Here is a 27,707-nt window from a genome sequence, read left to right as displayed (position 1 = left end):
CTATATCTCCTCTCCGTCACTCTTCATCATCTTCTCTCTTCCAACTCTCCCGCCTCATGCTTGTTTTCATCTTCCATATCAGCCATGGCTTCAATAGGCTGGTTTCCCCGTGCCAAATTTGGTCCGGGCTCAACATTCCTTTTTGAAAAGCCAACAATCAGCGCATGGTCAATCCGAGAGAAACAGTCCCAGCATAACTACCAGCGAGAGGAATGGGATCTCGAAGTCTGGCCCATCAACAGCCGAGGCAACATTCCACGTTCAGCAGGACCATGGTCCAACGGCATATATGCGAGTATATATGCAAGTTCCACATCCATCTACCGAATTTGAGCCTCGTGAAGTTCGGCGTCGCCAAGCCGCTCTCTGTCCACATCATGAAGTCAACGCCCTAAAGTGCTTCCACCAGGAACATGCCACTATGACACCCGCCCTCCTCGGGATTAGGGAGGAACTCCAAGGCGACGATGATGTTGTTCCAGGTGGTTACATAGTCTACATGGTGTTCCAGCACGTACCCGGATTTCGACTTGCCGATGATCAAGGAGCGCCTGTCCCTGGGCATCCATTACATACGTTCTTTCGAAAGTTCAAGCCTGCGGAACGAGCCAAGATTCGTGATGAGTTCGACAAGAATTACCCTAAGCTGGCGGAGTTGAATTGGTCACTCCACGAACCCTGGGCCGACCATCTTGTGTGGGATCCTGACTCCTCGAAGCTGTATGTCCCTTCAATGCTGACACAGAGCTGCTCGCTAACTATGTGGATAGGTGGTTCGTCGATTTCAGAAAAGTGATGGAAGCGGGCTGGCTGAAGAGAATCCGCTCGCTACGCCACGAACAAAATCCCCATACAGAGGTGGACCGGGGCCCCATGCATCGTATCTGGAAACTCTGGGGGTCTTGCCATTCCCCTTCCAACCCAAAGGATCTAGACGAACCTACGGCATGGAAACTCTGATTTCCCTCTGGTGTATCAATCACTTGGCTAGAAAACTTGCTTTTACAGTGGGAAGGTGAGTGCATACATCGGCCCGACATTTTACCAGGCCTAATCCGGGGGCTTAATTCCCTTCAACTCCCCTAAGAATCAAGATCAAGCTACTCAGTGAGCAAACCAGAGCGCTCAGGCCACGCTCAGTGAGCGAGTTATCTAGCTTATGTAATATTCAGGTGATGCTCCCAAGGTCTCGAGGTCAGTTCCCCGGGGCCGTTGATGATTATATAATACTCAGGGGCGTCCACGGGTGCTCGATTTTACTCAGTGAGCAAAAAGCGGCAAGGCCTGAGCACTAAAGCGGAAAGGGAAAGCCAAGAAGTGGCAGAGGAAATCAAGTACAGAGGTACCAATTAGCCGGGACAAGGAGTTTATCCCTAATATCGGTAAAATCATGTCTTCGTAGATCTGTTCTGGTAAGAAATCCACCTAGCCTTCCCCACCACTCGGGATGACACAACCAAAATCTCCGACCTCGGGAACTGCAACCTCCATCCCGAAATTCCCATTCAATGCACAACCTTCTCCATTGGGTATCAAATCTTGTTGTCCGATTGTCACGCGCAAATTTCAAATCCAGTCCCCAAAATGGAATTGGAGATCTACCCCGCGTCTCCCACCGACGCGCGCGAACTCACAAAAGTCTTCTATGGCAGCTTCCATAGTGATTTGGACACAGCCATGTTCCCAAACACGCCGGATGTGACGGAATGGTGGGAAAAATATTTCACCACGAGTATCACGCGCTCAATTGCAGGCGAGACCCACGATGTATTCCTCAAGGTGACGGAGGGGTCGGAGGATGGCGGGATTGTCGCATTCGCGAAATGGAAGCTTCCCGTGCCCGCTGCAGATCGGCGTCGGAACGAGGAACAGATTGTTTGGCCTCCGAGTAGTGATAAGGACCTTTGCGATCGGTTTTTCAATGGTATGGGGGCGCGGCATGAGAAGTGGATGGGGGAGAGGCCTCATTATTGTGCGTTCTTCTTCTTGTCTTTTTTCCTGACTCTTGCTTAAAGTCTTCGGGTTTGCTTTATGCTTCTTGTATTCGAACGCTAACCGGGACCTATAGATCTGGATATGCTGGGTGTTCACGATTCCTACCAGGGCAAGGGACTGGGTTCGAAGCTCCTCAAGTGGGGTCTTACGCGCGCTGATGCTGAGGGCTTGGAGGTTTATCTGTCTGCATCTCCAGCAGGGAAACCGTTGTATGAGAAGAATGGGTTCCGGGTGGTTGATACCTTCTCTCCATTCCCCGACTACGTGCAGGTGGCGATGTTACGCTCCCCAAATAAACAATAGAAATTATAGTCGCTGAATAAAATGTAGCGGAATTCTATTACAGGAATGGACTTCATTGGATGAGTAAGGGGGTTATCCTTGGTGGACAACAGCGGAGGAGCCGCTGGTCTCCCGTTGTGGGGGAAGGGGCTGGCACGGATCGGGATTGTGGGCGCTACAACAGAACGACCGCTGAACCTACTCCGTTGTTGTACAACAGCTAACATTAGACGCTGTTATTATGATGGCGCGATACTTCAGAATAGCCACTCCCCTCAATCCCTTTTCCTTGTCAAAACACCTTCAGCACTCAACTCCATTACCATCTGCCTGGCGCCCTTGGAAGCTTAAGCTTTGTTCGCATCCCCAGTCAAGCTTTGCCTCCGCGGCAATATCGCGCTGCAAAGACGATGCAGAAAATTATCCCTTTGGGTACAATTGGATCGATGGCGCTGAAAACTTTGAAAAATACGAGCCCCAAGGCTACCATCCAATCATGATTGGCGATGTGCTCCATGACCGCTACCGCATCGTGGACAAGCTGGGATTTGGAGGTTATTCAACCGTTTGGCTTGCACAAGACAGGCAGAGAGACGGATATGTCGCCGTTAAGGTTGGAATTGCGAACTCTCTCCCCAGGAGATGAAGTCTCTCCGAGCTCTCTCTGCCCCATCAGTACATCCCGGTCACGATGCGATCCCATCTCCTCTAGATGAATTCGAGGTTTGTGGACCTAACGGGGTTCATCCATGCTACACGATGGCTCCTGCGCGATGCAATCTAAGAGAGGCGTCATTTAGCTATTTGTTTCCCCTTGATGTCGCAAGGGCATTAGTCGGGGGCCTGACGATGGCTATTTCCCATATGCATTCACGCAGATACGTCCATGGAGGTATGTTGCTATCCTTTGGTTATGGATCTTCCGGGCTAATATTTGTCACAGATATCCACCTCCGCAATATCTTGGTCAAACTACCATCCAGCTTCAACCATCTCTCCGTCGAACAGTTTTACGAGGAATATGGAGAACCAGAGACTGTTCCGATTACGCGTCGAGACGGAAAGCCACTCCCTCCGAATGTTCCCCCCAAAGCAGTAATCCCGCTGTACCTGGGAATGGATGCGGACGACTTCAAACTGCACGATGCGCATGTACTTCTCAGCGACTTTGGCGAGTCATATTCCCCGTCATCGGAAACTCGCAGAGGAGAGGACTGCCACACACCACTTGCAGCACGGCCTCCAGAAGCCAGATTCGAACCGCAGGCCCCTCTTTCATACCCGGCTGATATCTGGAGTCTGGCAGTGGCGATTTGGGAGATATTGGGCATGAAGGCATTATTTAGTAATGAATACGTTACAGATGGTGAAATGGTTTCCCAGCATGTTGACGTGCTAGGCCCGATACCTACTAGCTGGTGGGAAGGCTGGGAGGAACGTGGGGAATTCTTTGATCAAGATGGGCGTCCAACGGAAGGGCGCGAGGTATGGCGCGAGCTTGAAGAGTCCTTCGAGTACGGTGTACAGCACTATCGACACAAGCTTGAAAAGGGTGTATTTGGAGAGGAAGAAACACGGGCTATTCTCACTCTCATCCGTCAGATGCTGAAATTTCAGCCGGTTCCGGCCAACAATACAGCAGGTTCTGGAATCTGAGTGGATGGTTAAATGGGTGCTGCCTGGCTTGGAGATTTGCAGGAACAGTAAATAATTTGTTTGCCCCTGATCTCATAACTACCAATATACAATGTATTCTACATACTTATTCCAAAGTAACATAATGAGGACGACCTAGCCACCGGCATTTTATCAATGATCGTAATAAAACAGGCAATAGTGATATTAGGATACACGACCATACGGTATTGCTTGGGAAGTCCATGACGCTCTTTCCACATAGTATTCCATGACTGATTCATCATGTTCGGAAATTTCTGTCCTCTCCATCCCGCAAACTTAGCTGAAGTGCATATGGATATGCTCGATATAAGCCCAATGTGCCGCTGGGCGTGTTACAAGACTGGTCCAACCGTGTCGCGAATGGGGCGCTATGTCGGTGCATCGGTTGTTGTGCCTCTAAGTAAATACTCTGAAGTCCCGATTTCCCTGGCGTTGGGTCAAAATCTGAGTGATTGAACCACCATGGCAACCTTCTTCGCAGCTATCGCCGCCCGAGGATCTTATATCGCAATAGAATTCTCATTTAGTTATCTCGCCATTGGATGGCCGTTTCGTGGTAAATCCCTTACCGCTGAATTTTGGGGGCACAATTTTAAATTTTAGGTTTTTTTTGCCTGGAAGGTACCGAAAATCAGAAAGTTAAAAATGGGCGGGGTGGAGATCCAAAAAGGCGCTAGTTGGCGCGCACGGACCAATATTGAACCTTTAATTGGGATCCACTAATCCGAATCTGTCGGAGGGTACGAGTACGAGGCTAGCGTGTCTTTTATTTGCTATTAGAAGCTCAGCTTTCCCAGATTCTTGACTCCAAGATTTCTCATCAAGTTCGAAAACATGGGAGCCTCCACACCCCCTGGAATTGGTGAAGAACAAGTGGAGGGGTCGGCCCCTCCACCATATTCGTTGGTTGCCGACGGTGGACTTGTGGCAGAATCGGGGAACGTCCAAGGTAGGTTGAGCGACGAGGATAATGATTTGTCGGCCCGTTCTGATATTCATTATAGGGGACGGCCGGATTGATGTGAACCTGGAATCCAAGATCGCGAGAACCCTCGCCAAAATCATCGACTTGCAGCAAGAAGACATCCAGAATCCACCTCCCGACTATATTGACCCTACCAAGAAAGTGACGTCATGCGAATTTAATCTCAGCATTGTCATCCAAATCGTCGGAAGTCGTGGGGATGTGCAGCCTTTCATCGCGCTCGGAAATGCGTTACAAAAGCATGGTCATCGGGTCCGAATTGCCACACATGATGTCTTTGCAGACTTCGTACACGAGTCAGGATTAGAGTTCTTTCCCATTGGCGGAGACCCTGCAGAGTTGATGGCATTCATGGTCAAGAATCCCGGTTTGATTCCACAAATGAAGACACTCCGCGCAGGGGAGGTGCAAAGAAAACAGGCTATGGTAGCGACGATGCTCGATGGATGCTGGAGATCCTGCATTGAAGATGACCCAGTCACGAAACAGCCATTTGTTGCAGATGCCATAATTGCCAATCCCCCTAGCTTTGCGCACGTTCACTGTGCGCAGGCTCTAGGCATTCCAGTCCATTTGATGTTTACAATGCCATGGAGCAGTACCAAGGCGTTTCCACATCCTCTCGCCAATCTAAATCCGTCTTCTATGGATCCTCGGACTGCAAATTGGGTTTCTTATGGAGTTGTTGAGTGGTTAACATGGCAAGGGTAAGCTTACCTATGGGAAAATAAAGGTTAGGGGACTGACATGGTTAACTTAGGCTCGGAGATGTGATCAATCGATGGCGGGTCTCAATAGACTTGGAGCCCGTTCCCGCAACAGAAGGGCCTTCCCTCACCGAGACATTGAAGATACCCTACACATATTGTTGGTCTCCTGCCCTTGTGCCGAAACCACGGGACTGGCCAGGTCACATTGGTACGTTATCACTTTAGTTCCCTGTTGCAATTGAAAGCTAAATGGGTTAGATGTCTGCGGATTTTTCTTTAGAGATCCCCCATCATATTCCCCACCCTCGGACCTAAGGGAGTTCCTGCAAGCTGGCCCCCCTCCCGTCTATATCGGCTTCGGCAGTATTGTGGTTGATGACCCTCAAAAGCTAATAGACACCGTTGTCATTTCGGTGGTAAGGGCAGGTGTACGTGCAATCATTTCAAAGGGTTGGAGTGGGCTAGTTGCAAGTCGAAACTCGAATATCTATTATATTGACGACTGTCCACATGAGTGGCTCTTTCAACAAGTCGCTGCAGTGGTTCATCACGGAGGCGCAGGAACTACTGCTTGTGGTCTCCAAAATGGGCGACCGACAGCTATCGTGCCTTTTTTCGGCGAGTGAGTTATCAATTCTTTAACGAACCTCTCTTTGAGATGCGAAATTATAAGTACTGATTGTCCTAGCCAACCCTTCTGGGGCAATATGGTTGCTAGAGCCGGCGCTGGACCCAAACCTATTCCATTTTCATCTCTCAATTTTCAGACGCTGACAGCTGCTATCCAATTTTGCCTCACCCCAGAGGCAACAGAAGCCGCACGTAAGTTGGCCGTCAAAATGCAGACCGAATCGGGTGTAACGGCAGCTGTGGAATCATTCCATCGAAATCTCCCCGTGGACAAAATGAGATGTAGTTTGATGCCCAACCAGGTTGCAGTCTGGAGATACAAGAAAGGCAAAACCAACGTGAACCTATCAAATGCAGCCGTGCAGATCTTGATTGAACACCAAAAGATAGATGAAAAACGTCTTCAGTTGTACGTACCCTGACTCGACCCAGTGTATGAAATTACTAACCAATGACTCTCCGTTCTCCTTCAGCCACCTTATCAATCCAATCATCATTGAACATCGCCGCTGGGATCCTCTAACTGGAATGTTGGCTGCAGCTACCAAAACCGGGTCAAGTATGCTCGGCTCGACCGCTGATATGATTTACAACCCATACAAGGAATACAAACGCGGTCGTTCTCCAAACACATCAGCGAGGGCCTTGCAAGCCCCAGCGCATCCTGGCAGCCCGCTTTCACGGGAACCCTCGTCAACAAGGATATCTGCTGCCGATGAAACAAGTTCACATAATTGTCGGACACCATCCGTTGGACCTGGGTCCGAAAATGGACCCGACGAAAGCAGAAATGGGTTTTTGGTCGCAGGCAGCATGCTAGGCGCTACAATGAAAGGCTTTGGCAAATTCACCGGATCATACTTCAAAGGGGTGATAGTTGACATTCCACATGCCACCGCAGAAGGATTCCGACAGGTTCCTCGGCTGTATGGGGAAAAGCCCAAGGATTACGGCGGGGTTCAGGATTGGAAATCCGGTGCTATCGTTGGTGGCAGGAATTTCGTGGATGGCATGACTGATGGATTCACCGGTCTCTATATGCAACCTATCAATGGGGCGAAAGAGGAGGGCGCTTTGGGTGCGGTCAAGGGTTTTGCCAAGGGCACTATTGGGCTTGCCACGAAGGTCCCCTCCGGTAAGCAATTCTCTCAATCCAGAAACGGAACAAGCTAACTTTTGCCGTGCGATTAGCCGGGCTCGGACTGGTGGCTTATCCTTTCCAAGGAATTACTAAAAGTATTGAGGCAGCTTTCCGTACACAAAGTCGCAAGGCCATTGTGAGTGCACGGCTAAAGGATGGGTATTATGAAGCAAGCAGGATGCAGATGACTGATGAAGAGCGGCGCGAGATTCTGCACTCATTTGATCGATTCTTTTACTCACCGGATACATGAATAGACTTAGTTTCTGGATCTCGAAAATCCTGCTGCTCAACGTATCATGGTCGTTTGAGCAAGAAGAATTTTCAAAGCCTACACCTGCGAAAGCAGCTAGATACTATAACAGCTGGCCCCCCTAAGATAAAATATGAACAGTTGCCATTGAAATAATTTTTTCATTGCAAGCGTCAAATTATACTAAGTCAAGTAAAAGACACGATACTCGAAGAATCTTCCAATATTCCACTAGTCAATATGCCATCTCATAATTCCGGCTTTATAGAGGTATAATCACCGCTCTTTCCCCCTGGTATAATTGGGTGCGTAGCCCGAGGGATCAAAAGAAGAGCACCGGGATGCTCGCTAGCTTTCTTCACGCGTTTCTTCTCCAACCACATCAAAATACCAGCAACACCGGCAACAACACAAGCAAGACCGACAAAGAGACCAGTTGTCCAACTAGGCCGCTCAAAACGATTCATTGCCCACATGCAAACAGCCAAGCAAACCTGAAAGACTGTATTGAGGATATTGCCCCACACTACAACATCCATTTTCCACAACGGGGTGGGCGTGGCCTGTTCAGCCGCTGGGTACTTGTGCTGCGTGTTGATAGGAAGCACACTTGACTCTTGAGATTTCAGGAACCAGTTCTTATGAATCTCCGCCAGGCGGGTGAACCCTTTCCGTCGGCTAGCTTCCGACCAGCCCAATCGCCAGAAGAACCATTGGTAAAGGTCACGGATACGCCACGGTGCTAACCCAAATCCAGTGACACAGAATAAGGCATTCAGTATTTGGGAATCAATCTCAATCCAAATGCGCCGTGATGAGTCAAGGCTATCGCAACTTGGATGACACATTGCGGGCGCTGCATTGCACATCAAGAGGAAGAGCATCCCACCCATGCGACCACATTCAGACCATAAATTGTAATGCAAGCTCCCAATGGTGTACACATCCACCGAATGAAGGCATGGGCCTTTGCTTGCCATGAGGCCTTGGGAATAGTCTCGACCATGTTGTGGGAAACAGTCATCTGCAACATGCATCAGCGATAAATTTCGTGAGATCGGTATCATCATGACTCGAGGTACTAACCTGGCTATCGGATAACGATAATTTAGCGATGCTAGTACTGTCGACTTCCATCTCGTCAATATTCGGCATCAATCTCTCGCTCATTGTGTGTCCAAATTGAAATCGGTGGAAATAATATATTTGACCACAGGGTGGAGACTTAATATATATAAGGCTAGAAAAGAGTGATCATCAACTAATACTCCATATATTTGCCACGCCATGCAAGAAGAAAAGTCTTTTACACTTTCAAGGCGAGACTACGGAGTAACAGGGCCCTAATTCAATAATGTGAACCAAAATAGACACAACCCATGTGGGGCTATGCCGTTTAGCTTAGTTTTTGTAGCCAATAGGATATTAGAAAGCCAAGACCCACCAGTACTCGTATTCATTGCCTTTTTGGGATATTAACGGTCTTGGCGTCATCAGGGTTATCGTTGCTTTGTATGGAGGCGGCGCGGGTAGAATGTGGCAATTTATGTATTTCCATTGACACTCCATCTGGTCTTACGGGATATACTCACCCACAAGGAAGGGGAATATTACATACTATTGATTTTATACTACATCGTCCATTGATATTCTGCAAGAAAATATTGATTTATACACGAAGCGCAAATAACAGATGCAACTCATAGTGTCTTGAATGACATACTCCTACGAACGTAGAGGAACAGTTTCTATTATTTTTTTGTTCAAACTGTTATCAATTCCTATAACAATCCCAGTTTATATACCAAGAGCAAACGACATGTACGGGGTAATGTAAACCTCACCCACCAATCCATTAGGAACAATACCAGGAAAGCTCATCGGGGAAGTCGGGCTACTTAACAACGGAGGCGTGCCCGACTCGGTAATCTTAGGGAAGATACTCCTCAGATAGTTCCACATCGTAGTCGGAACGACAACCAGCAGCTCATTCTCGCCATCCCGCAGATAAGGCCCGATATCCGCAGTTCCTGTAGTCGGATCGATAGGTGCGACCTTTTCCCCGTTTAAGAAGACTTGGACTGCATGGAGGATACGAGAGAACGTAATGTAAGCTCCAATTTGGTTCTGGTCGTTCGGATTCCAAGTGAATTGGGAACTGTAATACCCGATTCCGGAGGCGTTGACGAGGGCGGGGATCTCTGTCCAGGAAAGTAGAGATGGGAGATGGTGCGTTGTATTGCGGATTGAAGCTATTGTAGAGGCATTTAGCATGTTTGCTGGAGCTTCCCAATGCTCTGCCGTGAGTGTCCAGTTTCGGACCGGGAATGAACTTGGGATGGCTGATGTGTCTGGAATAGTTCTAGTCGAGTTGTCGGATAGTACGAACTGGTCAGCAGTCGGGTTGGCAGTGTGAGCCAGTTGGGCAACGGCTCCACTATCGTAGTCAAGGTGGTATCCAAGGACCGAGTTCGGAGCAGACTCGACATGAACAGAGGGTGTGTAGATCCCATCCAAAGGTTGGGCGCTGAATGCCAGTATAGCTGTTTGGTTGGCTTTCAGCGTCAGGGGAATGACAAGGTCACCAGCCCGATGGTTGTACTGAACCAGTGGTTGGCGTTGGCCAGTCCAGGCGTCAAACAAATGAGGGACCTTGTCAGTTGTGGTTGTGATTTCGCCTTGTGAATTAGTTCCATCACTGAAAACAAAGGCATAGTCCACTTGAGCTTCCTTGTCCTCACGCCAAATTATATGCCAGGTACTGTTGGTTTGGACTCTGACACGGGAAGAGGCACCGAGCGAGGCGAGCGCTTTCGCGACATTGCCGCTCGCTGTGGTATGGACACCCTTTGAATTTGCCAGTTCTTGAAGGCCCGTCCTGAACGCAGGGACTCCCCCGTCGTTGGAGATTGGGTAATACTGTGCAGTACCACCGGAAAGAATTATGGGTAATCCGTTCGCCGCGTAGCCCTTCAGCCTCTGGACTGCTGAGACAGTTATGTTGGCATCGTGTGTAACAACAATTGCTTTGATACCAGGACCCTGCGAAGCCAACACGCCATTGTCAACAGAAGCTTCCGGGAGTTCGAGGTTATCAGGAGAAAGATATGTGTATATATAACCTGGACGAGTATTAGTCAGTGAAGATGTGATTCATAGTTGCAGCAGCACTGCTTACCAGCGTCAACAAGGTCATCCCGGCCGTATTTTGTAGCCCAATTGGGGTCTGTGGCGGAATCTTTGTTGACGAAAGCCACATCAAACTTTGGAATCCCCTGCCGCAGTATGAACTGCATTCTGGAAATATAGCCCATGGCCTCATCAAACCCATGCATCCACGAAGGTTGCTTTGGGAAATGCATACCGGCGAATAGATACTGGAATGGCGTGCTCCCCGGCCAGGTAGTGCCGTAATAGTCCCCACTGTACGGCTGTCCATGTAGCATAACCCTATTGACGCCTCCAGCGAAAGCCTTGTTCACCCTTTGCAGCAGCTCTGGTATTGTCAGGAGTATGCGCGGGTCTCAACAGCCCCCATCTCATTCGATACGACTTTCCTCCCGGCTAGATATGCAGCACCTGCGAACTGCCGATACCCGTCGATTTTGTCTTTCCACTGCAGGCTCTCGCACTCCGGGGCATCTAACAATGGTATGTTCGTCAATGCGTCCAAGGCCAGGTTGTACGAGACCTGCGTTGAGTATTCGAGTCCAAGGTCCTGGTTTAGCCATTCTCGCAACGCGGTCAAATAACTCCCATACCCGTCCGCCAGCACAGAGCGATAGTCGTTGATATATTTGTCTGAAGTCTGCCTGTTCTTGAAGACTGCCTTCACCAAACCGGAGGTTCTGGGTTGAGCCATTATATTGTTCTGACCAAACATAACGAGCGGGAGATATTTTGCGAGTGAGTATCCAAACTTGTCGTAGAATGCGTCCAGCAACTTCGGTGTCCATGATATGTTGGATGTGAATTCCATGCTATCCTCCCAGCCTAGAAATTATGATCAGTAAGTCTTCTTCGTTTTATGGATCCACGAAACATACCGTAGTTTCCCACATCTTCCAGAAGTTGGCGTATGTCCTCCGTGAGGATGTGATTGTTCCAGTAATCAATCACTGCCTTGGCTCCCTCCTTGCTGAAATGGTCAACCACGAACGAGCCATTGGCCAGAATTGTATCTGTCCTGTTAGACTCCACCTCGAGCGCTTTATGCAGGGTCCTCTTCTGGTAGAAAGAAAATACGTATAGGTTGCGTGATGACCCGGATGACCGCATTGCTAAGATTCCGTCTGACGACACATTGTGTGTTACGTCTTGTAGGGACGCCTCGTCTAAGACCAACTCGAGGTAGGAGCTCTGCGGTGGCGTAGAGTCTAAGGAGAAGGAGTCACCAGTCATGGACACGTTTGTCTTGCTGTCCGCTGAGGCAAGAACACAGGCGACTAGTTCCCCTTCCCCCCACCCTGGGATACGCTCACTCGTCTGATTAACTGGTAATTTCTGGACGAATGGCACCTACGACGAACAAAATTAGCCAATGGAAGTCACCAGAGATTAGGTTGCACTACACTCACCAAATCCCATTGGATTCCATCAGCATCCGGAGAGGCAGGAACCCCCTGCCCTTGATTTGGCCCCAGCGCAATATCCACAAGCACGCTATTCTCCTTAGCAGCTTCCAGAGCTACCTGCAACAGATGCTGGAACGGTGCACTGCCGAACCCATATGCCACCCAATCCGAACCGGGCGGGTTTCCTCCAATTGCACCTCCGTACCCGTAATAAGGAGGAACTCGATTCCTCCAGCGCCAACCTCAGCGGCGGAGCGGATATCAGAGGCTACGACTGTCGGGTCAACACTACCATCTGGTAGCCAGTACCGGAAGAATGGCCGGACTTGAGCAGAAGGGTTTGCGAATGTGCCATCGCGATCGTTTGAGGTTGCGGTGGTTGAGACAATCAGTAGGGCTGCTGCCACGGGCAAATACTGGAAGGGTGTTATTGCCATGATGCTTAGCCTTTATCGGCACAAAAAGAGAGGCAGCATCGCAAGTTTTATATCAATCCTTTCCCTTGAGATTTCGCCATTATCCCGAGTATGCTGCAGCAACCTATGCTGATCATAGCCTCATATTCATGCGCAGTTTCATTTACACGGCCTGCAAACCTGGTTGGTGTGGGGAACAGTATTCCCCACATTACATTCGGTATATTCTGGCCGAGCCATTAAAGCCGTTGGCAACTAGGTATGTGGGGAAGGCCTAATTTACTGAGGGCAGACTAACCAAGGTTGAGATGAATAGGCTTAACTTTATTCCAACCTTGGAAGGTTCGGATGGTTATCACACGAGCGAGGGGTATGCATTTCGGAATTTCCGACAGTTATTCTGGTGCACCTCTACAGGGTGACCTCCCAATTGGTGCAATTCAACAAGTTATGTAATTATTCGGATTATCCATGGACGGAATTACCGGGCGGAAGACTGGTGACCGGAGGCACTGGATCCTCAACACGGGAGGACAGCCACAAGAACCAACACGGAAATAGAAGCGAGCATGTGTACAATGACTGGGATGGATAAATTACTCAATCTGCCAGATCATACATCTCATCAACATATTGACCAGCTCGCCCTCGAGGCTGGAACCCAGCATGCCGACATGCCCAAGCGACACTTACTTGTCCGCGTACGATCTACGGGTACGCATTCACCCATAATTGAACATAGATAATCCCTTCATTCAATCTTCAGCAGGCAAAGGACGAGGTCCAGTTAGCCAGCGCTCGCGTCAGATCGATATGTATCAAGAATATAACGTTCCGTCTACAGAATGGCCCGATATTCGGCGCCGGCCAGTCAGTTTCGAACCACTTCTATATCTACGACATGAGTCACGTCTAAGTTCTACTTGTTGACGCGGCGATTGCCGACCGAACTGATAATAGGGTCTGAGGTCCTAATGTTTACTACTTTGCCGGGAACGGGAACGCTGCTGGGGTGAGCTAGCTCAAGCTACAGCAGAGACAGCCACGAAGCTGGGGTACCCGAGGCAACGACCCAAGCACTTGACTCCGAGCGTGCCTAGGAGTATGCAGGATATGAGTCTCTTAGTTGGCGGATGAACTCTCGTGGCTCACAGTAGGCATCCGAGATTTTGGGATAGAATCCTTCGCCGCCTGGACTTGTGGACGAACTACTGGAGGTTGTTCGCGGCGGGTGGCAGCGACTGCAAGTTGCTTCATAGGTCTGACATGAGTGGTGGTTTGACCTGTCTCTTTATGTTCTCAGATTATGCATTGATCAACATTGGTGGGTATGATGTGAGAATGTGGGGTGACCCCGAGAGCTTTTGCTGGGTCTTATATTCCCGATTCGCAGGGAAATGGGGAACTTCACGCGAGGTCCAGCTATTTAAATGCTGACCGGTAACATGTCAATCTGGCTAGATGCCAGATCCTCAGAATCAAGACATGTCTCAACTCTTGCGACTATCCAGCATTATCACCTGTTAGCGTGGTACATGTGTAAAAACGAGATATTTTGGAACTCATGGCTCAAATCTCTGCGGATTATCGTGTTCAAAGTTTAGACTCATGATACGTAAGACGTAGCAATGTGTTCAAGTGTCAAATGTAGTCAGCCTATGTAGGGATAGTCGCGATTAAGGTCCCACCAAATCGGTGTGAGCCATGAAACTCCCGACTGGAGGGGATAATACCGAAAGAAGAAACAGAATCAAAACTCGAATCAATGATGCATAATTATGAAATTCATGCAACTACCCGGCTCCGACTGGTGAGACGGCGACGAATTGTGCCGATTCTTGGGAAGCCAACTTGGCTACTGCAGCCATATTCAAACACAAACCAGGGCTATCGTGGAGACCCTTGGGATTATCTCCCCGTGTATAACATGAAGATTCAAGTCGTAGCTAGTGGAGTCGGGATCTTTGAATCATGACGAAGCAATATTTCGTCCTATTCTAAACTCCATATGCGATGGAAATTCTTTTTGCAATTCCGCGTGGAGGGGACAGGTGGTATAGTAGATGCTATTTATCTATCTACCAGGCAGAACCCCATCACAAGTTCTTTTTTCCTTCCCTACTGGATGCTCTATATACAGGGAGCTTATTTCTTAACGTCCCACTCATCTTTTGATTGCTAGATTATCATCATCATCGTTGACCTTCGCCATGGCAGACTCAGATTTCCCATTCTATAGACCCGGGAGGGCCGAACATGACTATACCATGAGCAGAGCATCTACAGCGGTGAAATGGAAAAGAAAAGTCGACGATGAAAAATTTGCTTTGGGTCGAAGGGGAATCCTGGTCTTCTTCACTTTGTCAGTTCTCACCTTGATGGCCGCTTTGGATGGAACTTCGCTATCTGTCGCCCTACCTGTGAGTTCCCCAACAAGAGTATTTTATGCCTTGGAACTAACCAAGCCCAGGAAATTGCAAAAGAACTCGATGGAACGGCCATCGAGGCATTCTGGAGTGGAACTTCATTCCTGCTATGCTCAACAGGTACGTTGTATTATATTTCCACGATACCATCAAAGCCTTCTAACATTGCCATAGTATTCCAACCAAGTTTCGCCTCCTTCTCGAATATTTTCGGCCGTCGTCCTTTGATCCTCATCTCCCTGGTATTCTTCAGTGTTGGCGCCATACTCGCAGCAATCGCCAACGATTTTACCTATATGTTGATCGGCCGATCCATCCAAGGTGTCGGCGGAGGTGGCATTATATCCCTAAGTGAGGTCATCATAACGGACCTTGTCCCTCTACGATGGAGAGGTCAGTACTTCGGTATCCTCAGTGCAATGTGGAGTGTTGGATCCGTGACGGGGCCTATCCTTGGTGGTGGATTCTCCGAAAAGGTGTCCTGGGTAAGTTGGTTATTGTGAACCAGCAATTATCTATGCTAATAATGAGCAGAGATGGATCTTCTATATCAACTTCCCATTCATCGGAGTCGGCGGGATTCTCGTGATCCTATTCTTGAGTCTTAAGCTTGCACCCAGTTCGTTAGGCGAGAAGCTCCGCCGGATCGATTACTTCGGTACCGTATTATTCATTGGAAGCATGTCGTCCTTCTTGATTCCCCTCAGTTGGGGTGGTGTTTCATATGACTGGGACTCGTGGCATACACTCGTACCTCTTTGTGTCGGCGGTGTCGGACTCGTCGTTTTCGGATTCTACGAGACCTATTATGCCTCCGATCCTATCGTGCCGCCTGTGATATTCCAGAACCGAACGGCAGTAGCTTCGTTTATTGGGAGTGTTTTGCAGGGGTTGATCCTATGGTGTTCCCTCTATTATCTCCCTCTGTATTATGAGGCAGTGAAGGAGTACAGCCCCATTATCTCCGGTGTTGCTCTATTCCCTGAGACATTTACTGTGGCTCCGAGTGGGATGATAGCTGGCGTCCTGATTACGGCGACAGGCCGTTATCGATGGGCTATCTGGATCGGATGGGTTCTTTCAACTGCCGGACTGGGCTTGATGTGTCTGATCAAGGTGAACACCAGTATGGTCGGATGGATCTTCCTCAACATCGTGCCCGGCCTTGGGTTGGGTATCCTTTTCCCGTCTCTTGGGTATGCAGTGCAGGCCTCAGCGGACCCCGAGAACCTCGCTATTGCGGTTGCCATGTTTAGTTTCTTCCGTGCTCTTGGTCAAGCTATTGGCGTTGCTGTCGGTGGTGTTGTCTTCCAGAACCGCATGTTTACCAATATCTCAAGGTATCCTGCTCTGGCTCCTATGGCTGATGCGTACAGCAAGGATGCCGCAGGTTTGGTTCAAGTTATCAAGGCGATGGCGGGTGGTGCCGACAAGGCCAATCTCAAGGAAGCGTATACGGACAGTCTACGCACAGTGTGGATGGTCTGCTGTGCGGTCTCGGGTGTTGCGATGGTGGTCAGCCTCTTGACTGAACATTATGATCTTGACCGTGCATTGGAGACAAACCAAGGGCTTCTTGATTCTTACGACGATGAGTCTATTAACAGTCTGAAGGACTTCGAGATGCAGACGGAGCGAAGAATTGTCGCAGAGCCTCGACCTTGGGCGTGGTAGTGGATGTTTGTTCTTGACATGGCTGATGAAGTGTACAAAGTAATGGCATTTTCAGAAGATGATGACTGAATTCCTCAGTCATATTGACACACAGTTATCTTGATCAAAGGTTAACTTCAATCAAAGTCTTGATCCCTTCACCTCTCCTCGTAGCCTCCCAGGCCTCAACGACGTCCCCGAAAGACACGCACTTCGTGATTAGTGCCTTCAAATCAATATTCCGCAACATCGCCATCTCCAATGCAAGCTTAAAGTCCCCAGCGCCATACCGGAAGCACCCCTTAACAGTAATCTCGTTTTCCGAGACAGTGGAAATAGGAAAGTTAACATTCCGATTCCCCAATCCAGTCTGAACAAACGAGCCCCCAACGCGAAGCGAATGGATAGCCGTCTGGATGCACAACTCAGCTCCCGTAGCCTCAATGGCAACATCAAAACCGGCAAGCCCAGCATCAGGTTCCTTCCTCAATGACCGAAGTAACTTCTGCATGTCGGCGGCATTCTTTTCCGGAGTCCATAATTCACGCGAACGATAAGTCGAGAACCGCGCCCGACCCGGCACCATCCAGTTCTCAGCAAACCCCAACTTGTCCTTGTTAAGATCCACAGACACGACGACACTAGCTCCAAACTCGACCGCGACAGCAGCACAAAGAAGCCCCACAGTGCCGGCCCCAAAAACAATAACCCTATCCCCGGGCTTGACACCAACCTGCCGCACAGAATGCACAGCTACAGCCATCGGCTCAATAAGCACAGCCTCACTCAGCCAAAGTCTTCCATCGAACAGAGCCCCTGAGCCAGAAATTTTATAACAGCAATCGGCAGGAGCCTTGAAGAATTTAGACAGAGTGCCGTGTGTATGCGGTGGGCTCGCGGCAAATTTCATATCCGGGCAGAGGTTGTATTTGCCGCTCTTGCATTGTGTGCAACTGCGACAGGCGAAGCCGGGCTCGATGGCTATCTCGTCGCCTGGTTTGAGGGTTGTCACGGCAGGCCCGACAGCGTATACAATACCTGAGGCTTCGTGACCCATTACTAGCGGGTTTGTCGCTGAGACATGATTTTTGATGCCGCCGTGGAGCCAGAAGTGGACCTAGAGGATTGAATTTGTTAGATGGGGTACATTTGCTTGTATTGTGGCAGATTCATGGCACAATACATACATCACTTCCGCAGACGCCGACGTAGGCGATGCGGATTATCACATCGTTGACATCTTCGATTACTGGCATCGGCCGGTTTTCGAATCTGATGCTACCTGGACCGTATAGGAGGCAGGAGGGGTTCTCCATGTTGAAAGTTGGGGAGATGGAGAGGTGGGGAGGTGGGCAATCAATGGAATATAGGTGGGAATGGAGTTGATAATCTGTAGACTTATGAGAGAAGTTTGACAAACTACCAAACACGCAGTCGTGTAAATCAATTCTAGAATTACTGTCTGGGCTGATAGGCCAGGAGCTCTTTCACAGCCAATTATACGTACCACGACCTAATGTACATACATAAGCGGGGGATTGCTGTCGGGCTGTACACGGGGGAAGGGAACTTCGGACATTTGACCGAGGGAAAGCGGAGAAACGGTACATAACGCATGATCCCGAGTATAGGAATGGGGCTTAAGCGTACGGATTACGGCAGTATATATCTGCCAGTGCGTCATATCGTATTTTGCTAAGAGAACATTTCATGAAACTAGTATCCCTGTGTTTTATTGACTATAGAAATGAAAACCGATGGAAATTGACACTATAGGAATTTGAGAAAGCTAAGGTCATATATAGAAAAGCTCCCTTTATAGTTTTTTTAGCCCTTTTCTACTATCTACCTAATAAATTGAGAAGGGGAGAAAATATCTATATGACTAGATATTAAAAAGTCTACCTAAGAAGCCCACTAAAAAGGGTCCACTAAAAAGGTCCACTAAAAAGACATATAAAAAGACCACCTAAGAAGACCACTATACCTAGGTAAAGACTACGCCTGTATAAGCGGCCGGCTACTCTTGTTATAGAAATTGAGATATTACAGAAATTGACCCTATGAAAGTTGATATAGTAGGAATTAGTCACTAGAATTTGTAGGTCATAGTAAATTGGCGGTATGACAGTCAAAATTTATATAGAAAAGCACGATATCGTGCACTGGCGGCTATACACTGCCGTAGTACGGATGCCAAGGTCGATGGTCACCACATGGGGCAGTAATAAGAAACAGTGCAGGACATGTACATTGCTGCAAGTAGCCGAAACATACAAAAACGGTGTTGAGAAAGATTATAGACAACTTGGGATGTTGATCAAACAATTCGTGATCTCGTGCCACGAGAATAAAACATAAAGCATTACACCAGAAACAAAAACAAAGGTCGTGACATCATAAGGTGGACATGATAAATATCGGAAGGAGAAAAGGGAGACCCAATCAACGACCAAGTGCACGTAGCCGGTCTTTCAGTATATCCATTTCTCTGTCATATTCCATCGCAGCTGGAGCGCGCTTTGGCTCCCGGTCACTATCTTTGAGCATCATGGACCGATAGTGACCATCGCCATCTGGTGCTCCGACAGTCACCCAGACAAACTTCGTTCCAGGGCTATTGGGCTGCGAACGCTCCTGCGTTCCTTGCCAGAACGCTTCGTCGGGCATGGATTCATCGGCAGAAGAGTCAACCGAGGGCGGACGACCACCAAGTCGTCCGAACTTAATCCAAACTCTGAGGGTATCTTTAATGAAGGCAATCTTCTGAATAAAAGCGTTCGCATCGAGAATATCCCGGATACGGTCTTCGGTCGAATTGATAGAATCTCCATTCGCGATGCTGAGGAACGTGGCAGCCTCGTCAGAGGCCACGGCCCGAGTGTCGAATCCTGCTGGGTGCATCTTGCCTTTTGCGGCGAAGAATCGAGCCGCAGAGGACGAGAGATGGTAGAAGTCGATCCAGGGGGAGGAGCTACGGGTGCGGCCGGGCGAGATCACTAGCTTTGTGTGGTCGGGGAAGTTAAACTGGAAGGCTCCGTCTCCGAAACCCCAGATTCCAACATTACCCAAGCGCTGGTAGAACTTGACAAACTGGGCACTGTTGTGTTCAGGCAGATCTTCGTCCATGATGCCTTCGTCGCCATGTCGACCAAGGGCTCCGATCATGTATTTACCGAACTGATCCACAAGCTTCATCCGCTTTATTTTCTCCGCATCAGCCCGGTCGAGCTCGGTTCCTGTATTGGAGCGAATTCTCATTGCCTTTGAAGTTTTGACGTCAAAGAGTGAGGGCGGAATTAGTGCTCGTCGGATGCCGCGGCATCCTAGCAAGTCGTCGTCACGGTTTTCATAGAACTCAACCGGGTTTCCAGTGCGAGGGACTAATTGATCAGCCTCGGAGTAGTAAATTGGTTGTTGTTTGCCGTCCGCGACGCTACGCGCCTTTCGACGGATGTGTCTCTCGCCATCTCGTACTACGACACTCGTCGCCGGCTGCCCATTTTCTCCCTTGAAAACACATCCAACACTGCCATCATCCAGAACGTACCCAATACCATAACGGTTGGTGTAGTCGACCCATTTGATGACATAGGCATGAGGCTGTTTCCGTGCTCCACCTCTGCGCCTACTTGGTGCATGGTTAACCAGGTTGGTCAGCATGAGACGCAAGTCAGTATTGACTTCGGTCAACGAAGTCCCAGGTAGCAGCTTGCAGGTATCCTCTGCGTGAAATAGAGGACTCAGCCCTAAACTCGAGCGTGCCCTGCCACCGGCCGTCTTGCTGTTGGAGCGAGCGACACCATTGGAGTCTGATCGAGTAAGTCCATTAGATTCGGCTGAGGACTTCGACTGTGCGAGTGAAGATCGAGCGGGCTCTTCGGTGGGGCTATCTCTCCTTCTTTCACCTAGTCCCACGCTCGCTTTGAGGTCTGCTCTGGATGTAGACCGTAGAGATGTCTGACGGGTGACCACTTTTCGTTCCTCTGGCCTAGCGGATGGCTGCCGTTCTCTGGTCTGGATGGAAGGCTGCATCAACTCCTGGTCAGCGGCTGCCAATCTTCGAGACTGAGAGCGTGTTTTGCCTACAGTCAAACCTGATGGCATGCTTGTGGACTTGGCTAATTGTGGGGCAATCTCCTTGTCCTTGTTACGCAGCGTTGTTGCTTGCGATGCAGATACCATCCTTCGTGTCCGGATAGGACGTTCTGCCAGGCCTCCACTTGGTACCTCTGCGGCAGGAGGTTTTGGCTCGGCTTGTGGAACATCTCGATATGGCCTGGAGGGTAGAACAGCAGGATCGCTGATTCCAGGTGCCCTCCGGGGAGACATTGGGGGTACTCGAGCTTGCTGGCGTAGAGTTGCGGCATGGCTCTGACCTTCCATTCGGCGCTGTTGAGCAGCGGCAAGCGCCGCATTGGTCCGTGATGCTGCCATAGGGTTGGGACGAATGGGTGCACTGCGCTGGGACATTGTGCTGCTGTTAAGCATAGACTCCTCACTGCGGATTACCTTTCGGGAACTCTCCAGACACCAGTCTCCTTCGAAGTCATGGGGCCATCGGTAGACATAATCCGGCGACAAGGGTATTACGGGTCGTAGACCTCTGGAATCCTCCACATCACACTCAGAAAAAGCCGACTTAGAGCAGTTTCTCCCGACAGATTTCCGAGCCGTTCCATCAGGCTTGCGTCCCACGCCGCACAGTGAGTAAAACGCGGCTTTGCAGGAATGATATCGCTGGGCAGGGTCGTCCACCTGGTATACATAGGCTCGGAGCTTCTCATCTGAATCCAAGCCGTATCCACTTACCACACAGTCACCTTGAGGCGAGGCGTTCTTGAGCCATAGTGGCTTGTCAAATCGACATGAGGGGTCAAGTTGACGAGGAATGCAGCCATCGTACATGTTGAAGAATGGGTGCTCAACGATGTCGTCAGGGTCAGGTCGCTCCTCATCCACTAGGTTCAGACAACGACCGACTAGGTCTTTTGCTTCCTCGGGATGTAGTTGCCGGATTCTGATTCTTTGGGCCAGACATAATTCAGGTTTTGCACTTTCTTGTAAACCTCATCTTGTGTTTTTGATTGAAAAGGTAAGTATCCGGCGAGCATGGCAAAGCTGAAGTGCGCACATTAGTTCAACAACTTCGTAAGTATATTGCAGCGGTCTTACCATATCACACCCACGGACCAAATGTCAACTTTCTGGGTATGGCCACCTTTGCTCTTGTCCAAAACTTCGGGTGCGATGTAGTTTGGCGTACCGCACAGAGTATTCCGTCGCTTGGCATCCTTATCGGACAAAATCATAGCGGCCAGACCAAAATCCCCAACCTTGATGTTCATGTTATGATCGAGGAACAGATTTCCCATCTTCAGGTCACGATGAGCGACGAAACGTTTATGTAGGTATTTCACCGCTGCGCATAGCTGAATCATGTAGCGGCGCACTTCCGGCAAGCTGAGACAGCGTCGTTTCCGAAACATATCCATCACCGATCCATTCGGACATAGCTCCAGGACGACGTAGGTGCTCGATTCGAAAGCGAATGCGCGGTAGAACTGGACGATAAACGGATGGCGCATTTTTGAGTGGATCTGGAGTTCGGTTCGAAACTGCGACAAAAATTTAGGTTCTGTCCAATGATCGGTCTGTCTCGACAGGCTCGGCGTACCTTCTCCTCCATCTTTTTCTGGGGCATCGCTGACTTGACGACCTTCATGGCGTACACCCGGCCATTGCGAGCCAATGAACCTTCATAACAAACAGCAAACCCGCCTTTCCCCAAGAATGCGCCTATTGAGTATCGCTCCCCGCCATCTTCCGGCTCTGAGACTATTAACGGCGGCGGATCGGCGTAGCTTTTGGACGTTGCGGGCTTTTGCTTGTTGCTCGGCAGCACAGCATTTTTATCGAACGCTTTACGATCCATGGCCAGCTTCGGTTTGATCATCTGGTTGGTCGTGCGCGGGGAGAGAGCCTCCATTGTTGGCTGGTCGTCTTTTTATGGAAGGGATAATGTCCGTGTTGGAGCCGTGTAGCGGAGGGGGTATCAAGCGTGAGGATCATTAAAAACAGCAATTATGTGACGGTCTGCAAATGGGTATCAAGTTCCAGCAATATTTTGGTATCCCTGCAACGATCAAGTAAGAATTCACTCCACTATCGGGAAACCGAGGGCCTCTCAGTTGAGAATGGAACATATGGAATGAGAGACAGAACTTACCGAAATGCAAAGCGCTAACGAAGCAAAACTGTACAAAGCTCTGAAAACAAATAACGGCGCCTCAATGGAGGGTTGGGGGAGGATGCAGAGTAGAAAGAGTCGGACCATAACAGTTTGCTCAAAGCGGTAATCGATAAACACTAGGCCGTTGGCCCGTGGGGTCACGTGAGGACCGTTGGCCGGTGCCTTCAGTTGACACTTTTTTCTCTATACCAAATATATCCCTAGATATCTATGGAGTTGCTTCATTCAAGTTAGTACAATAACTGTTCTGTTTTAGCCTTGGTGGTTGCTAAGGTTTTATGGTTCGTTTCATAATTTGCCGGGATATATATTTCAGTTTGTTTACTTGATGCCGAACCGTAATAACCTATTTTGATAGTCCATACTCGGGCAATTATCTACAAAGTAATATGGTAGCAAAGTGTTCAGTAATTACTTCATATCTATAACCTGTTACAATTACCTAGTCGTGAGAGAACTATGTAGCTAATGTCATTGATATTATTTGCGTGCCCATGTGGTTATGATTTTAAAAGTGGATCCATTCTGACAGAAAGGCTCGCCCACCATTGAAAAGCTGGCTTGGTGATAGGCTCCTCACTCAGGGTAATAATGTCGGGTTCAATCAATTATTTGATATCTTCAGCTCTGTCGAGGCAGTCCAATATCGCATCATTTATGCCGAGAACAGCGCGAGGACTAGACACATGGTTGATCAAGCCGAAGTCCCCATATTTGGCCACCCGGATCTATCGCGTCACATTCTATTGCCTCTACCCACGGCACCTCAGAAACAAAACAATGAGTCTTTTAACTATGAGTAGGAGACCTATCAGCCCCAAAGAATATTCATCTTTGCTAATACGCTGTCTTTCTTGATCGGCACATTATCCGGGTCATTATTGGCTTCGTCTATAGCTTGTTGAACCGGGACCATCTTCAAAGGGAGAATTTCTGTCCGGCGGATCAACTTATAGCCCCCGTATGCAAAGAGGACGAGTGGAATGTCCCTAGTGTCAAGGTCAGTATATTGTACTCAATACCACAAAGAAGAAGACCCACAGATACGATGAGACAAATGAGGCAGGGTCCCAGTTTCCAGTCGTGAAAACTGCGAATCCCCCAGTCAGGAGAATCACGACACAAGATATCAACGCGAACCAGCTTGTGTATCCTTGATAATGTCAGTATTAGTTAATCTGTCAAACCCAGGCTGTAATACGTACTGGTAATGCGGTTATGCCACGGCAACTCTGTCGGTGATATGCCCTGTTTATCTAGCGCTTGCAACAGACGAATATGGTTCAAAGCGATGGTGATCCATGAGACCAAGGTGCCAGCCGCAGTCAAATCAACGAACCACCAGAAGACATTCATGGCGTTGTTGGAAACACACATGTAAGCCAGTAAGGAGAAGGCAACCTGCAGCAGCACACACATGTACGGCACTCCCCACTTTGAGGTACGTAGGAATATCTTCGGAGCATGGCCCTTGATTGCTAGACCATATAAAGTTCTTGTTCCAGCCAGAATACTCTGGTTCGATGCAGACCACGCAGAGGTTAAGCATACCGCATTCACGACGGAGGGAATAGCCTTGATACCTGCGTCACCGGCGGCAATGACGAATGGACTCGTAGCTGCAGTACCAGAGTCTGATCCCAGACGCTCATCTGCGCTAGAGACCAACATACCCACGACCAGCACAGCAGCGAGGTAGAAGATCGACACTCGTGCAAACACTCTTTTGCAGGCCTTGGGAATATTCTGTCGCGGGTTTTTTGTTTCAGCAGCCGCCATGGCCAAAGATTCTACACCAGCGAACGAATAGACTGCATTGGTCATGACAGCCCAGAAGCCGAGGAAACGCCCCAAAGACCCAGTAGCAATATACTCAACGAATGGCCCGGGGTCTTTCCAGTAGTGGAAGCCCCGTCTGGGTACACCCGGCACACCACCGAGGTCAATCACAAGTCCTAGAATGACCACGAAAATCACCAGCAGAATCTTGAGAATGGCGAAAATGAATTCGATCTCGCCATAGACGCGGATAAACGAGATGGCAACAGCCACCGACACCACTATGAGGAGAGTCACCCAGACAGCGGCACTGATGTCCGTCCAGTACTGAATAAGGACCACGCTGGCCGAGATCTCACTCGGAACGCTGATGAAGCATCCATAAACAACATTCCAGCCGACCGCAAATCCCAGCGCGGGATCAACTAAAATCTCCGCGTGTCGCACAAAAGAACCAGTGACTGGCAGCAGGGCTGAGACTTCTCCCAATGCAAATTGCATGCTGCAGACTACTAGACCAATGAACAGGTAGCCTAGCAGCGCACCCAGAGGACCACCAGTGGCGATTGAGCCACCCAGACCGAGAAAGAGACCCGTACCCTATGTTCGGTTAGTTATAAAGCTCCTGTCTCTATAATGGTATGCATACGATTGCGCCAGCAATGGCAATCATCTGAATATGACGTTGCCCGAGACCCCGGATCAAGCTTTGGCGTTCATACTGGGTAACCATCCGGCCGTCGTCGGGGATGGCAGCGCTCGATGGACCCGGCTGTGGGGTGAAATGTATTTGATCTTCTACATCCTGAACATTCTGAACGATGTACCGACTCCCTGTCTTAGAAGAGCTTTCCTCCAATAACCCTGCCATGGCGTCGTTGCAGGGAAGGAAAAGCTACCAAGCAGAAAATATTTCCACACTAGAAGGCGAAGTAGATTAATCACATCATTTAAGTGGCCGATGAGGAAAGGCTAATTTTTGCTTATCTGCCTAGCTGTGTTAAGCCGAGCTTTCGCGTAACGGAAATTATATTAATGGCGACATCGCTTCAGCTGAAACCCCGACGCTGGGGGCCCCGGGTTAAACGGAAATAACATGCATGAGATGATTGGGTCATTATTGGCTGCAGGAAGTTGCAACTTCAATGGAAAAGGAATATGTACTAGAAAGGCAATATGTGTCGGAAAGGAAAGAAAAGTGAACGCAAGACAATGTGCAACTTTTATGATCCCCCACATTCGGAAGGTCTCTGAGCTGTTGTAAATTAACCTTTGAAAGGCTAGCCCTATGTTGTGTTAAATATGAGTGATACCGGGTGGCTTTTCCCGTACATACTCCAGTCCGTCTTTTGCAATATATATGCTACCGATGCAACATGTGGAATATTTATTGCCCAAACGCTAGTGTGAGGCCTTTTTTCGATGCAATCTGTGTGGAATATCATTGGCCACATGTAGACCAAGAAGCTATCTGTTTCTGTGTTACTCAACAGCTTATTTATCTCTCATATTGAAGGATGGGGCTATATCTCAAATTCGAGTAGCTCAACCTATAGTTACTTGAACGTCATAAATATTTAGTAACTGGGATTCTACTGCCAAGCAAATATTGGAAATAAGCCCTATGATCGCTGTATAGTTCCCCTCTTCCTTGGGTCAGCGCGGGCGGACACGGTGCTGAGTAATCAACATGCGGCCCCCGGGCGTCCAGTGGACCACGGGGGTAAGAAAGTGACTCAAGCTTAATGTGTTCACTCTCTCCATTCCCTAGCCATGTCATTAACATTGAAGCTCTCCTCGTTGGTGATCCGGACCCTGTCCAAGCCAATCGCTGTAAGCTTGCATCTCCAGTTCAACCTTGCCCAATTCATAGACTGACACTCACCCACGCAGTCTCAAATCAAAGCCCAGGCCCGTGAACATGAACGATTCCGCAAGGTCTGCGTGTCTATGGCACAAGCTCTTCACCGATTCGATATGCGTCTCAGACTAGGCACCCTACGCGATACTGCCGCCTCACAACGTCAAGCCGCCGCCGCCGCCGAGGCTCGAAAACATAAGCCTTCAAGCCCCACCGTTCGAAACGAGGCCGAGACAAAAGCTGCAGAGGAGGCAGAGGCCAAGGCCAAAGCTGCGGCAGAAGAGGCAGCGAAGCCCCACCACTATCGTATCCGTCCCCTTTCCGAGTCTAAAGCTATCGAGTCCGGTGCCAATTTTATCTCTGAATCCTTCCTCTTTGTCGTTGCTGGAGGTCTGATCCTCTTTGAGTCGTGGCGCTCACGGAATAAGGAAAGCACCCGTCGGGAAGGTGTCGAGGGAAGGTTGGCAGATTTGGAACAATCTGAGCAGGCGGCACGGGAAGCTTTGGTGGCACTAGAAAAGGAGCTGCTCCAGCTAAGAGCAAAGCACGGCGACTTGCCCAAGTTGCCTACGAAGAGGATTCTGTCTCCTGAGATATACGAACAACCCCCGGAGCCAGATACACCAGAAGTCGCGCAGGGGTGGCTCTCACGTATTTCCTCGTACATTTCTTTTGGTCAAAGTGCCGAGACGACGACCGAGTCTGCGCCTAATACCCAGCCCACAACAGAAAAGGCTGCATCGACAACTCAGTCTCCGGACCAGTCTGCTGCACCGGCTAGTCAGGCCCCATCATCTGCATCGAAAAGCTCGTGATTGCTGATTGATATTCGCATAATATCTAGCGATATTCTATAATGTAAGGTTAGGCGTGCATTTGTTTTTACGTTCCGTCGAGATACCCCATTGAAAAGACCACTGGAAATAATATAAGAAGTGGTTTTGTTTTCGAGAGTAGGGGTTGCAAGGCGGAGTCACTTGATATTCTCTCCGCTCCTTCCCTGAAATGTACATACACACATCACGTCCATAGAGGCAACAACTCTTCTCATTCTTCTCTTTGATTCTCT

General features: G+C 49.2%; 12 protein-coding genes across 12 annotated transcripts; 7 read left to right on the top strand and 5 right to left on the bottom strand.

The window, feature by feature from the left end:
- Positions 1-84: 84 nt before the first annotated feature.
- Positions 85-960, top strand: N7519_007866 (uncharacterized protein; the record flags this gene model as incomplete). The annotated part of the gene is given in 3 exon segments (XM_057294642.1): positions 85-295; positions 309-720; positions 771-960. The coding sequence occupies 3 exon segments, from the start codon at positions 85-87 to the stop codon at positions 958-960; spliced, it is 813 nt and encodes a 270-aa protein (XP_057149453.1).
- Positions 961-1,584: 624 nt separating this feature from the next.
- On the top strand, positions 1,585-2,298 carry N7519_007865 (uncharacterized protein; the record flags this gene model as incomplete). The annotated part of the gene is made up of 2 exons (XM_057294641.1): positions 1,585-1,924; positions 2,069-2,298. 2 exons carry the CDS (start codon positions 1,585-1,587, stop codon positions 2,296-2,298), a joined length of 570 nt encoding a protein of 189 aa, XP_057149452.1.
- Positions 2,299-3,141: 843 nt separating this feature from the next.
- On the top strand, positions 3,142-3,933 carry N7519_007864 (kinase-like domain-containing protein; the record flags this gene model as incomplete). Its single annotated transcript, XM_057294640.1, has 2 exons — positions 3,142-3,169; positions 3,221-3,933. 2 exons carry the CDS (start codon positions 3,142-3,144, stop codon positions 3,931-3,933), a joined length of 741 nt encoding a protein of 246 aa, XP_057149451.1.
- An 858-nt stretch (positions 3,934-4,791) lies between these two features.
- Positions 4,792-7,676, top strand: N7519_007863 (putative sterol glucosyltransferase; the record flags this gene model as incomplete). The annotated part of the gene is made up of 7 exons (XM_057294639.1): positions 4,792-4,906; positions 4,962-5,649; positions 5,703-5,860; positions 5,911-6,274; positions 6,341-6,691; positions 6,756-7,417; positions 7,474-7,676. 7 exons carry the CDS (start codon positions 4,792-4,794, stop codon positions 7,674-7,676), a joined length of 2,541 nt encoding a protein of 846 aa, XP_057149450.1.
- Positions 7,677-7,924: 248 nt separating this feature from the next.
- N7519_007862 (DUF2985 domain-containing protein) lies at positions 7,925-8,846 on the bottom strand (the record flags this gene model as incomplete). The annotated part of the gene is made up of 3 exons (XM_057294638.1): positions 7,925-8,532; positions 8,586-8,700; positions 8,763-8,846. The coding sequence occupies 3 exons, from the start codon at positions 8,844-8,846 to the stop codon at positions 7,925-7,927; spliced, it is 807 nt and encodes a 268-aa protein (XP_057149449.1).
- A 627-nt stretch (positions 8,847-9,473) lies between these two features.
- N7519_007861 (uncharacterized protein) lies at positions 9,474-12,687 on the bottom strand (the record flags this gene model as incomplete). Its single annotated transcript, XM_057294637.1, has 6 exons — positions 9,474-10,798; positions 10,855-11,172; positions 11,256-11,669; positions 11,723-12,194; positions 12,254-12,379; positions 12,424-12,687. The coding sequence occupies 6 exons, from the start codon at positions 12,685-12,687 to the stop codon at positions 9,474-9,476; spliced, it is 2,919 nt and encodes a 972-aa protein (XP_057149448.1).
- A 557-nt stretch (positions 12,688-13,244) lies between these two features.
- Positions 13,245-13,582, top strand: N7519_007860 (uncharacterized protein; the record flags this gene model as incomplete). Its single annotated transcript, XM_057294636.1, has 2 exons — positions 13,245-13,367; positions 13,409-13,582. The coding sequence occupies 2 exons, from the start codon at positions 13,245-13,247 to the stop codon at positions 13,580-13,582; spliced, it is 297 nt and encodes a 98-aa protein (XP_057149447.1).
- Positions 13,583-14,933: 1,351 nt separating this feature from the next.
- N7519_007859 (uncharacterized protein) lies at positions 14,934-16,766 on the top strand (the record flags this gene model as incomplete). Its single annotated transcript, XM_057294635.1, has 4 exons — positions 14,934-15,086; positions 15,137-15,212; positions 15,267-15,577; positions 15,627-16,766. The coding sequence occupies 4 exons, from the start codon at positions 14,934-14,936 to the stop codon at positions 16,764-16,766; spliced, it is 1,680 nt and encodes a 559-aa protein (XP_057149446.1).
- Positions 16,767-16,869: 103 nt separating this feature from the next.
- On the bottom strand, positions 16,870-18,061 carry N7519_007858 (NAD(P)-dependent alcohol dehydrogenase; the record flags this gene model as incomplete). Its single annotated transcript, XM_057294634.1, has 2 exons — positions 16,870-17,862; positions 17,933-18,061. 2 exons carry the CDS (start codon positions 18,059-18,061, stop codon positions 16,870-16,872), a joined length of 1,122 nt encoding a protein of 373 aa, XP_057149445.1.
- A 1,129-nt stretch (positions 18,062-19,190) lies between these two features.
- Positions 19,191-22,734, bottom strand: N7519_007857 (uncharacterized protein; the record flags this gene model as incomplete). Its single annotated transcript, XM_057294633.1, has 4 exons — positions 19,191-21,743; positions 21,803-21,866; positions 21,921-22,363; positions 22,423-22,734. 4 exons carry the CDS (start codon positions 22,732-22,734, stop codon positions 19,191-19,193), a joined length of 3,372 nt encoding a protein of 1,123 aa, XP_057149444.1.
- Positions 22,735-23,809: 1,075 nt separating this feature from the next.
- N7519_007856 (uncharacterized protein) lies at positions 23,810-25,648 on the bottom strand (the record flags this gene model as incomplete). The annotated part of the gene is made up of 4 exons (XM_057294632.1): positions 23,810-23,987; positions 24,040-24,151; positions 24,204-25,377; positions 25,427-25,648. 4 exons carry the CDS (start codon positions 25,646-25,648, stop codon positions 23,810-23,812), a joined length of 1,686 nt encoding a protein of 561 aa, XP_057149443.1.
- A 902-nt stretch (positions 25,649-26,550) lies between these two features.
- On the top strand, positions 26,551-27,453 carry N7519_007855 (OPA3 family protein; the record flags this gene model as incomplete). The annotated part of the gene is made up of 2 exons (XM_057294631.1): positions 26,551-26,610; positions 26,671-27,453. The coding sequence occupies 2 exons, from the start codon at positions 26,551-26,553 to the stop codon at positions 27,451-27,453; spliced, it is 843 nt and encodes a 280-aa protein (XP_057149442.1).
- Positions 27,454-27,707: the final 254 nt, after the last annotated feature.

Source organism: Penicillium mononematosum (assembly GCF_028829835.1).
Source record: "Penicillium mononematosum strain IBT 11891 chromosome Unknown utg000003l:1.0-8172316.0:1.0-8177699.0, whole genome shotgun sequence".
Lineage (NCBI taxonomy): Eukaryota > Fungi > Ascomycota > Eurotiomycetes > Eurotiales > Aspergillaceae > Penicillium > Penicillium mononematosum.
This window is presented reverse-complemented; position numbering and strand designations above follow the sequence as displayed.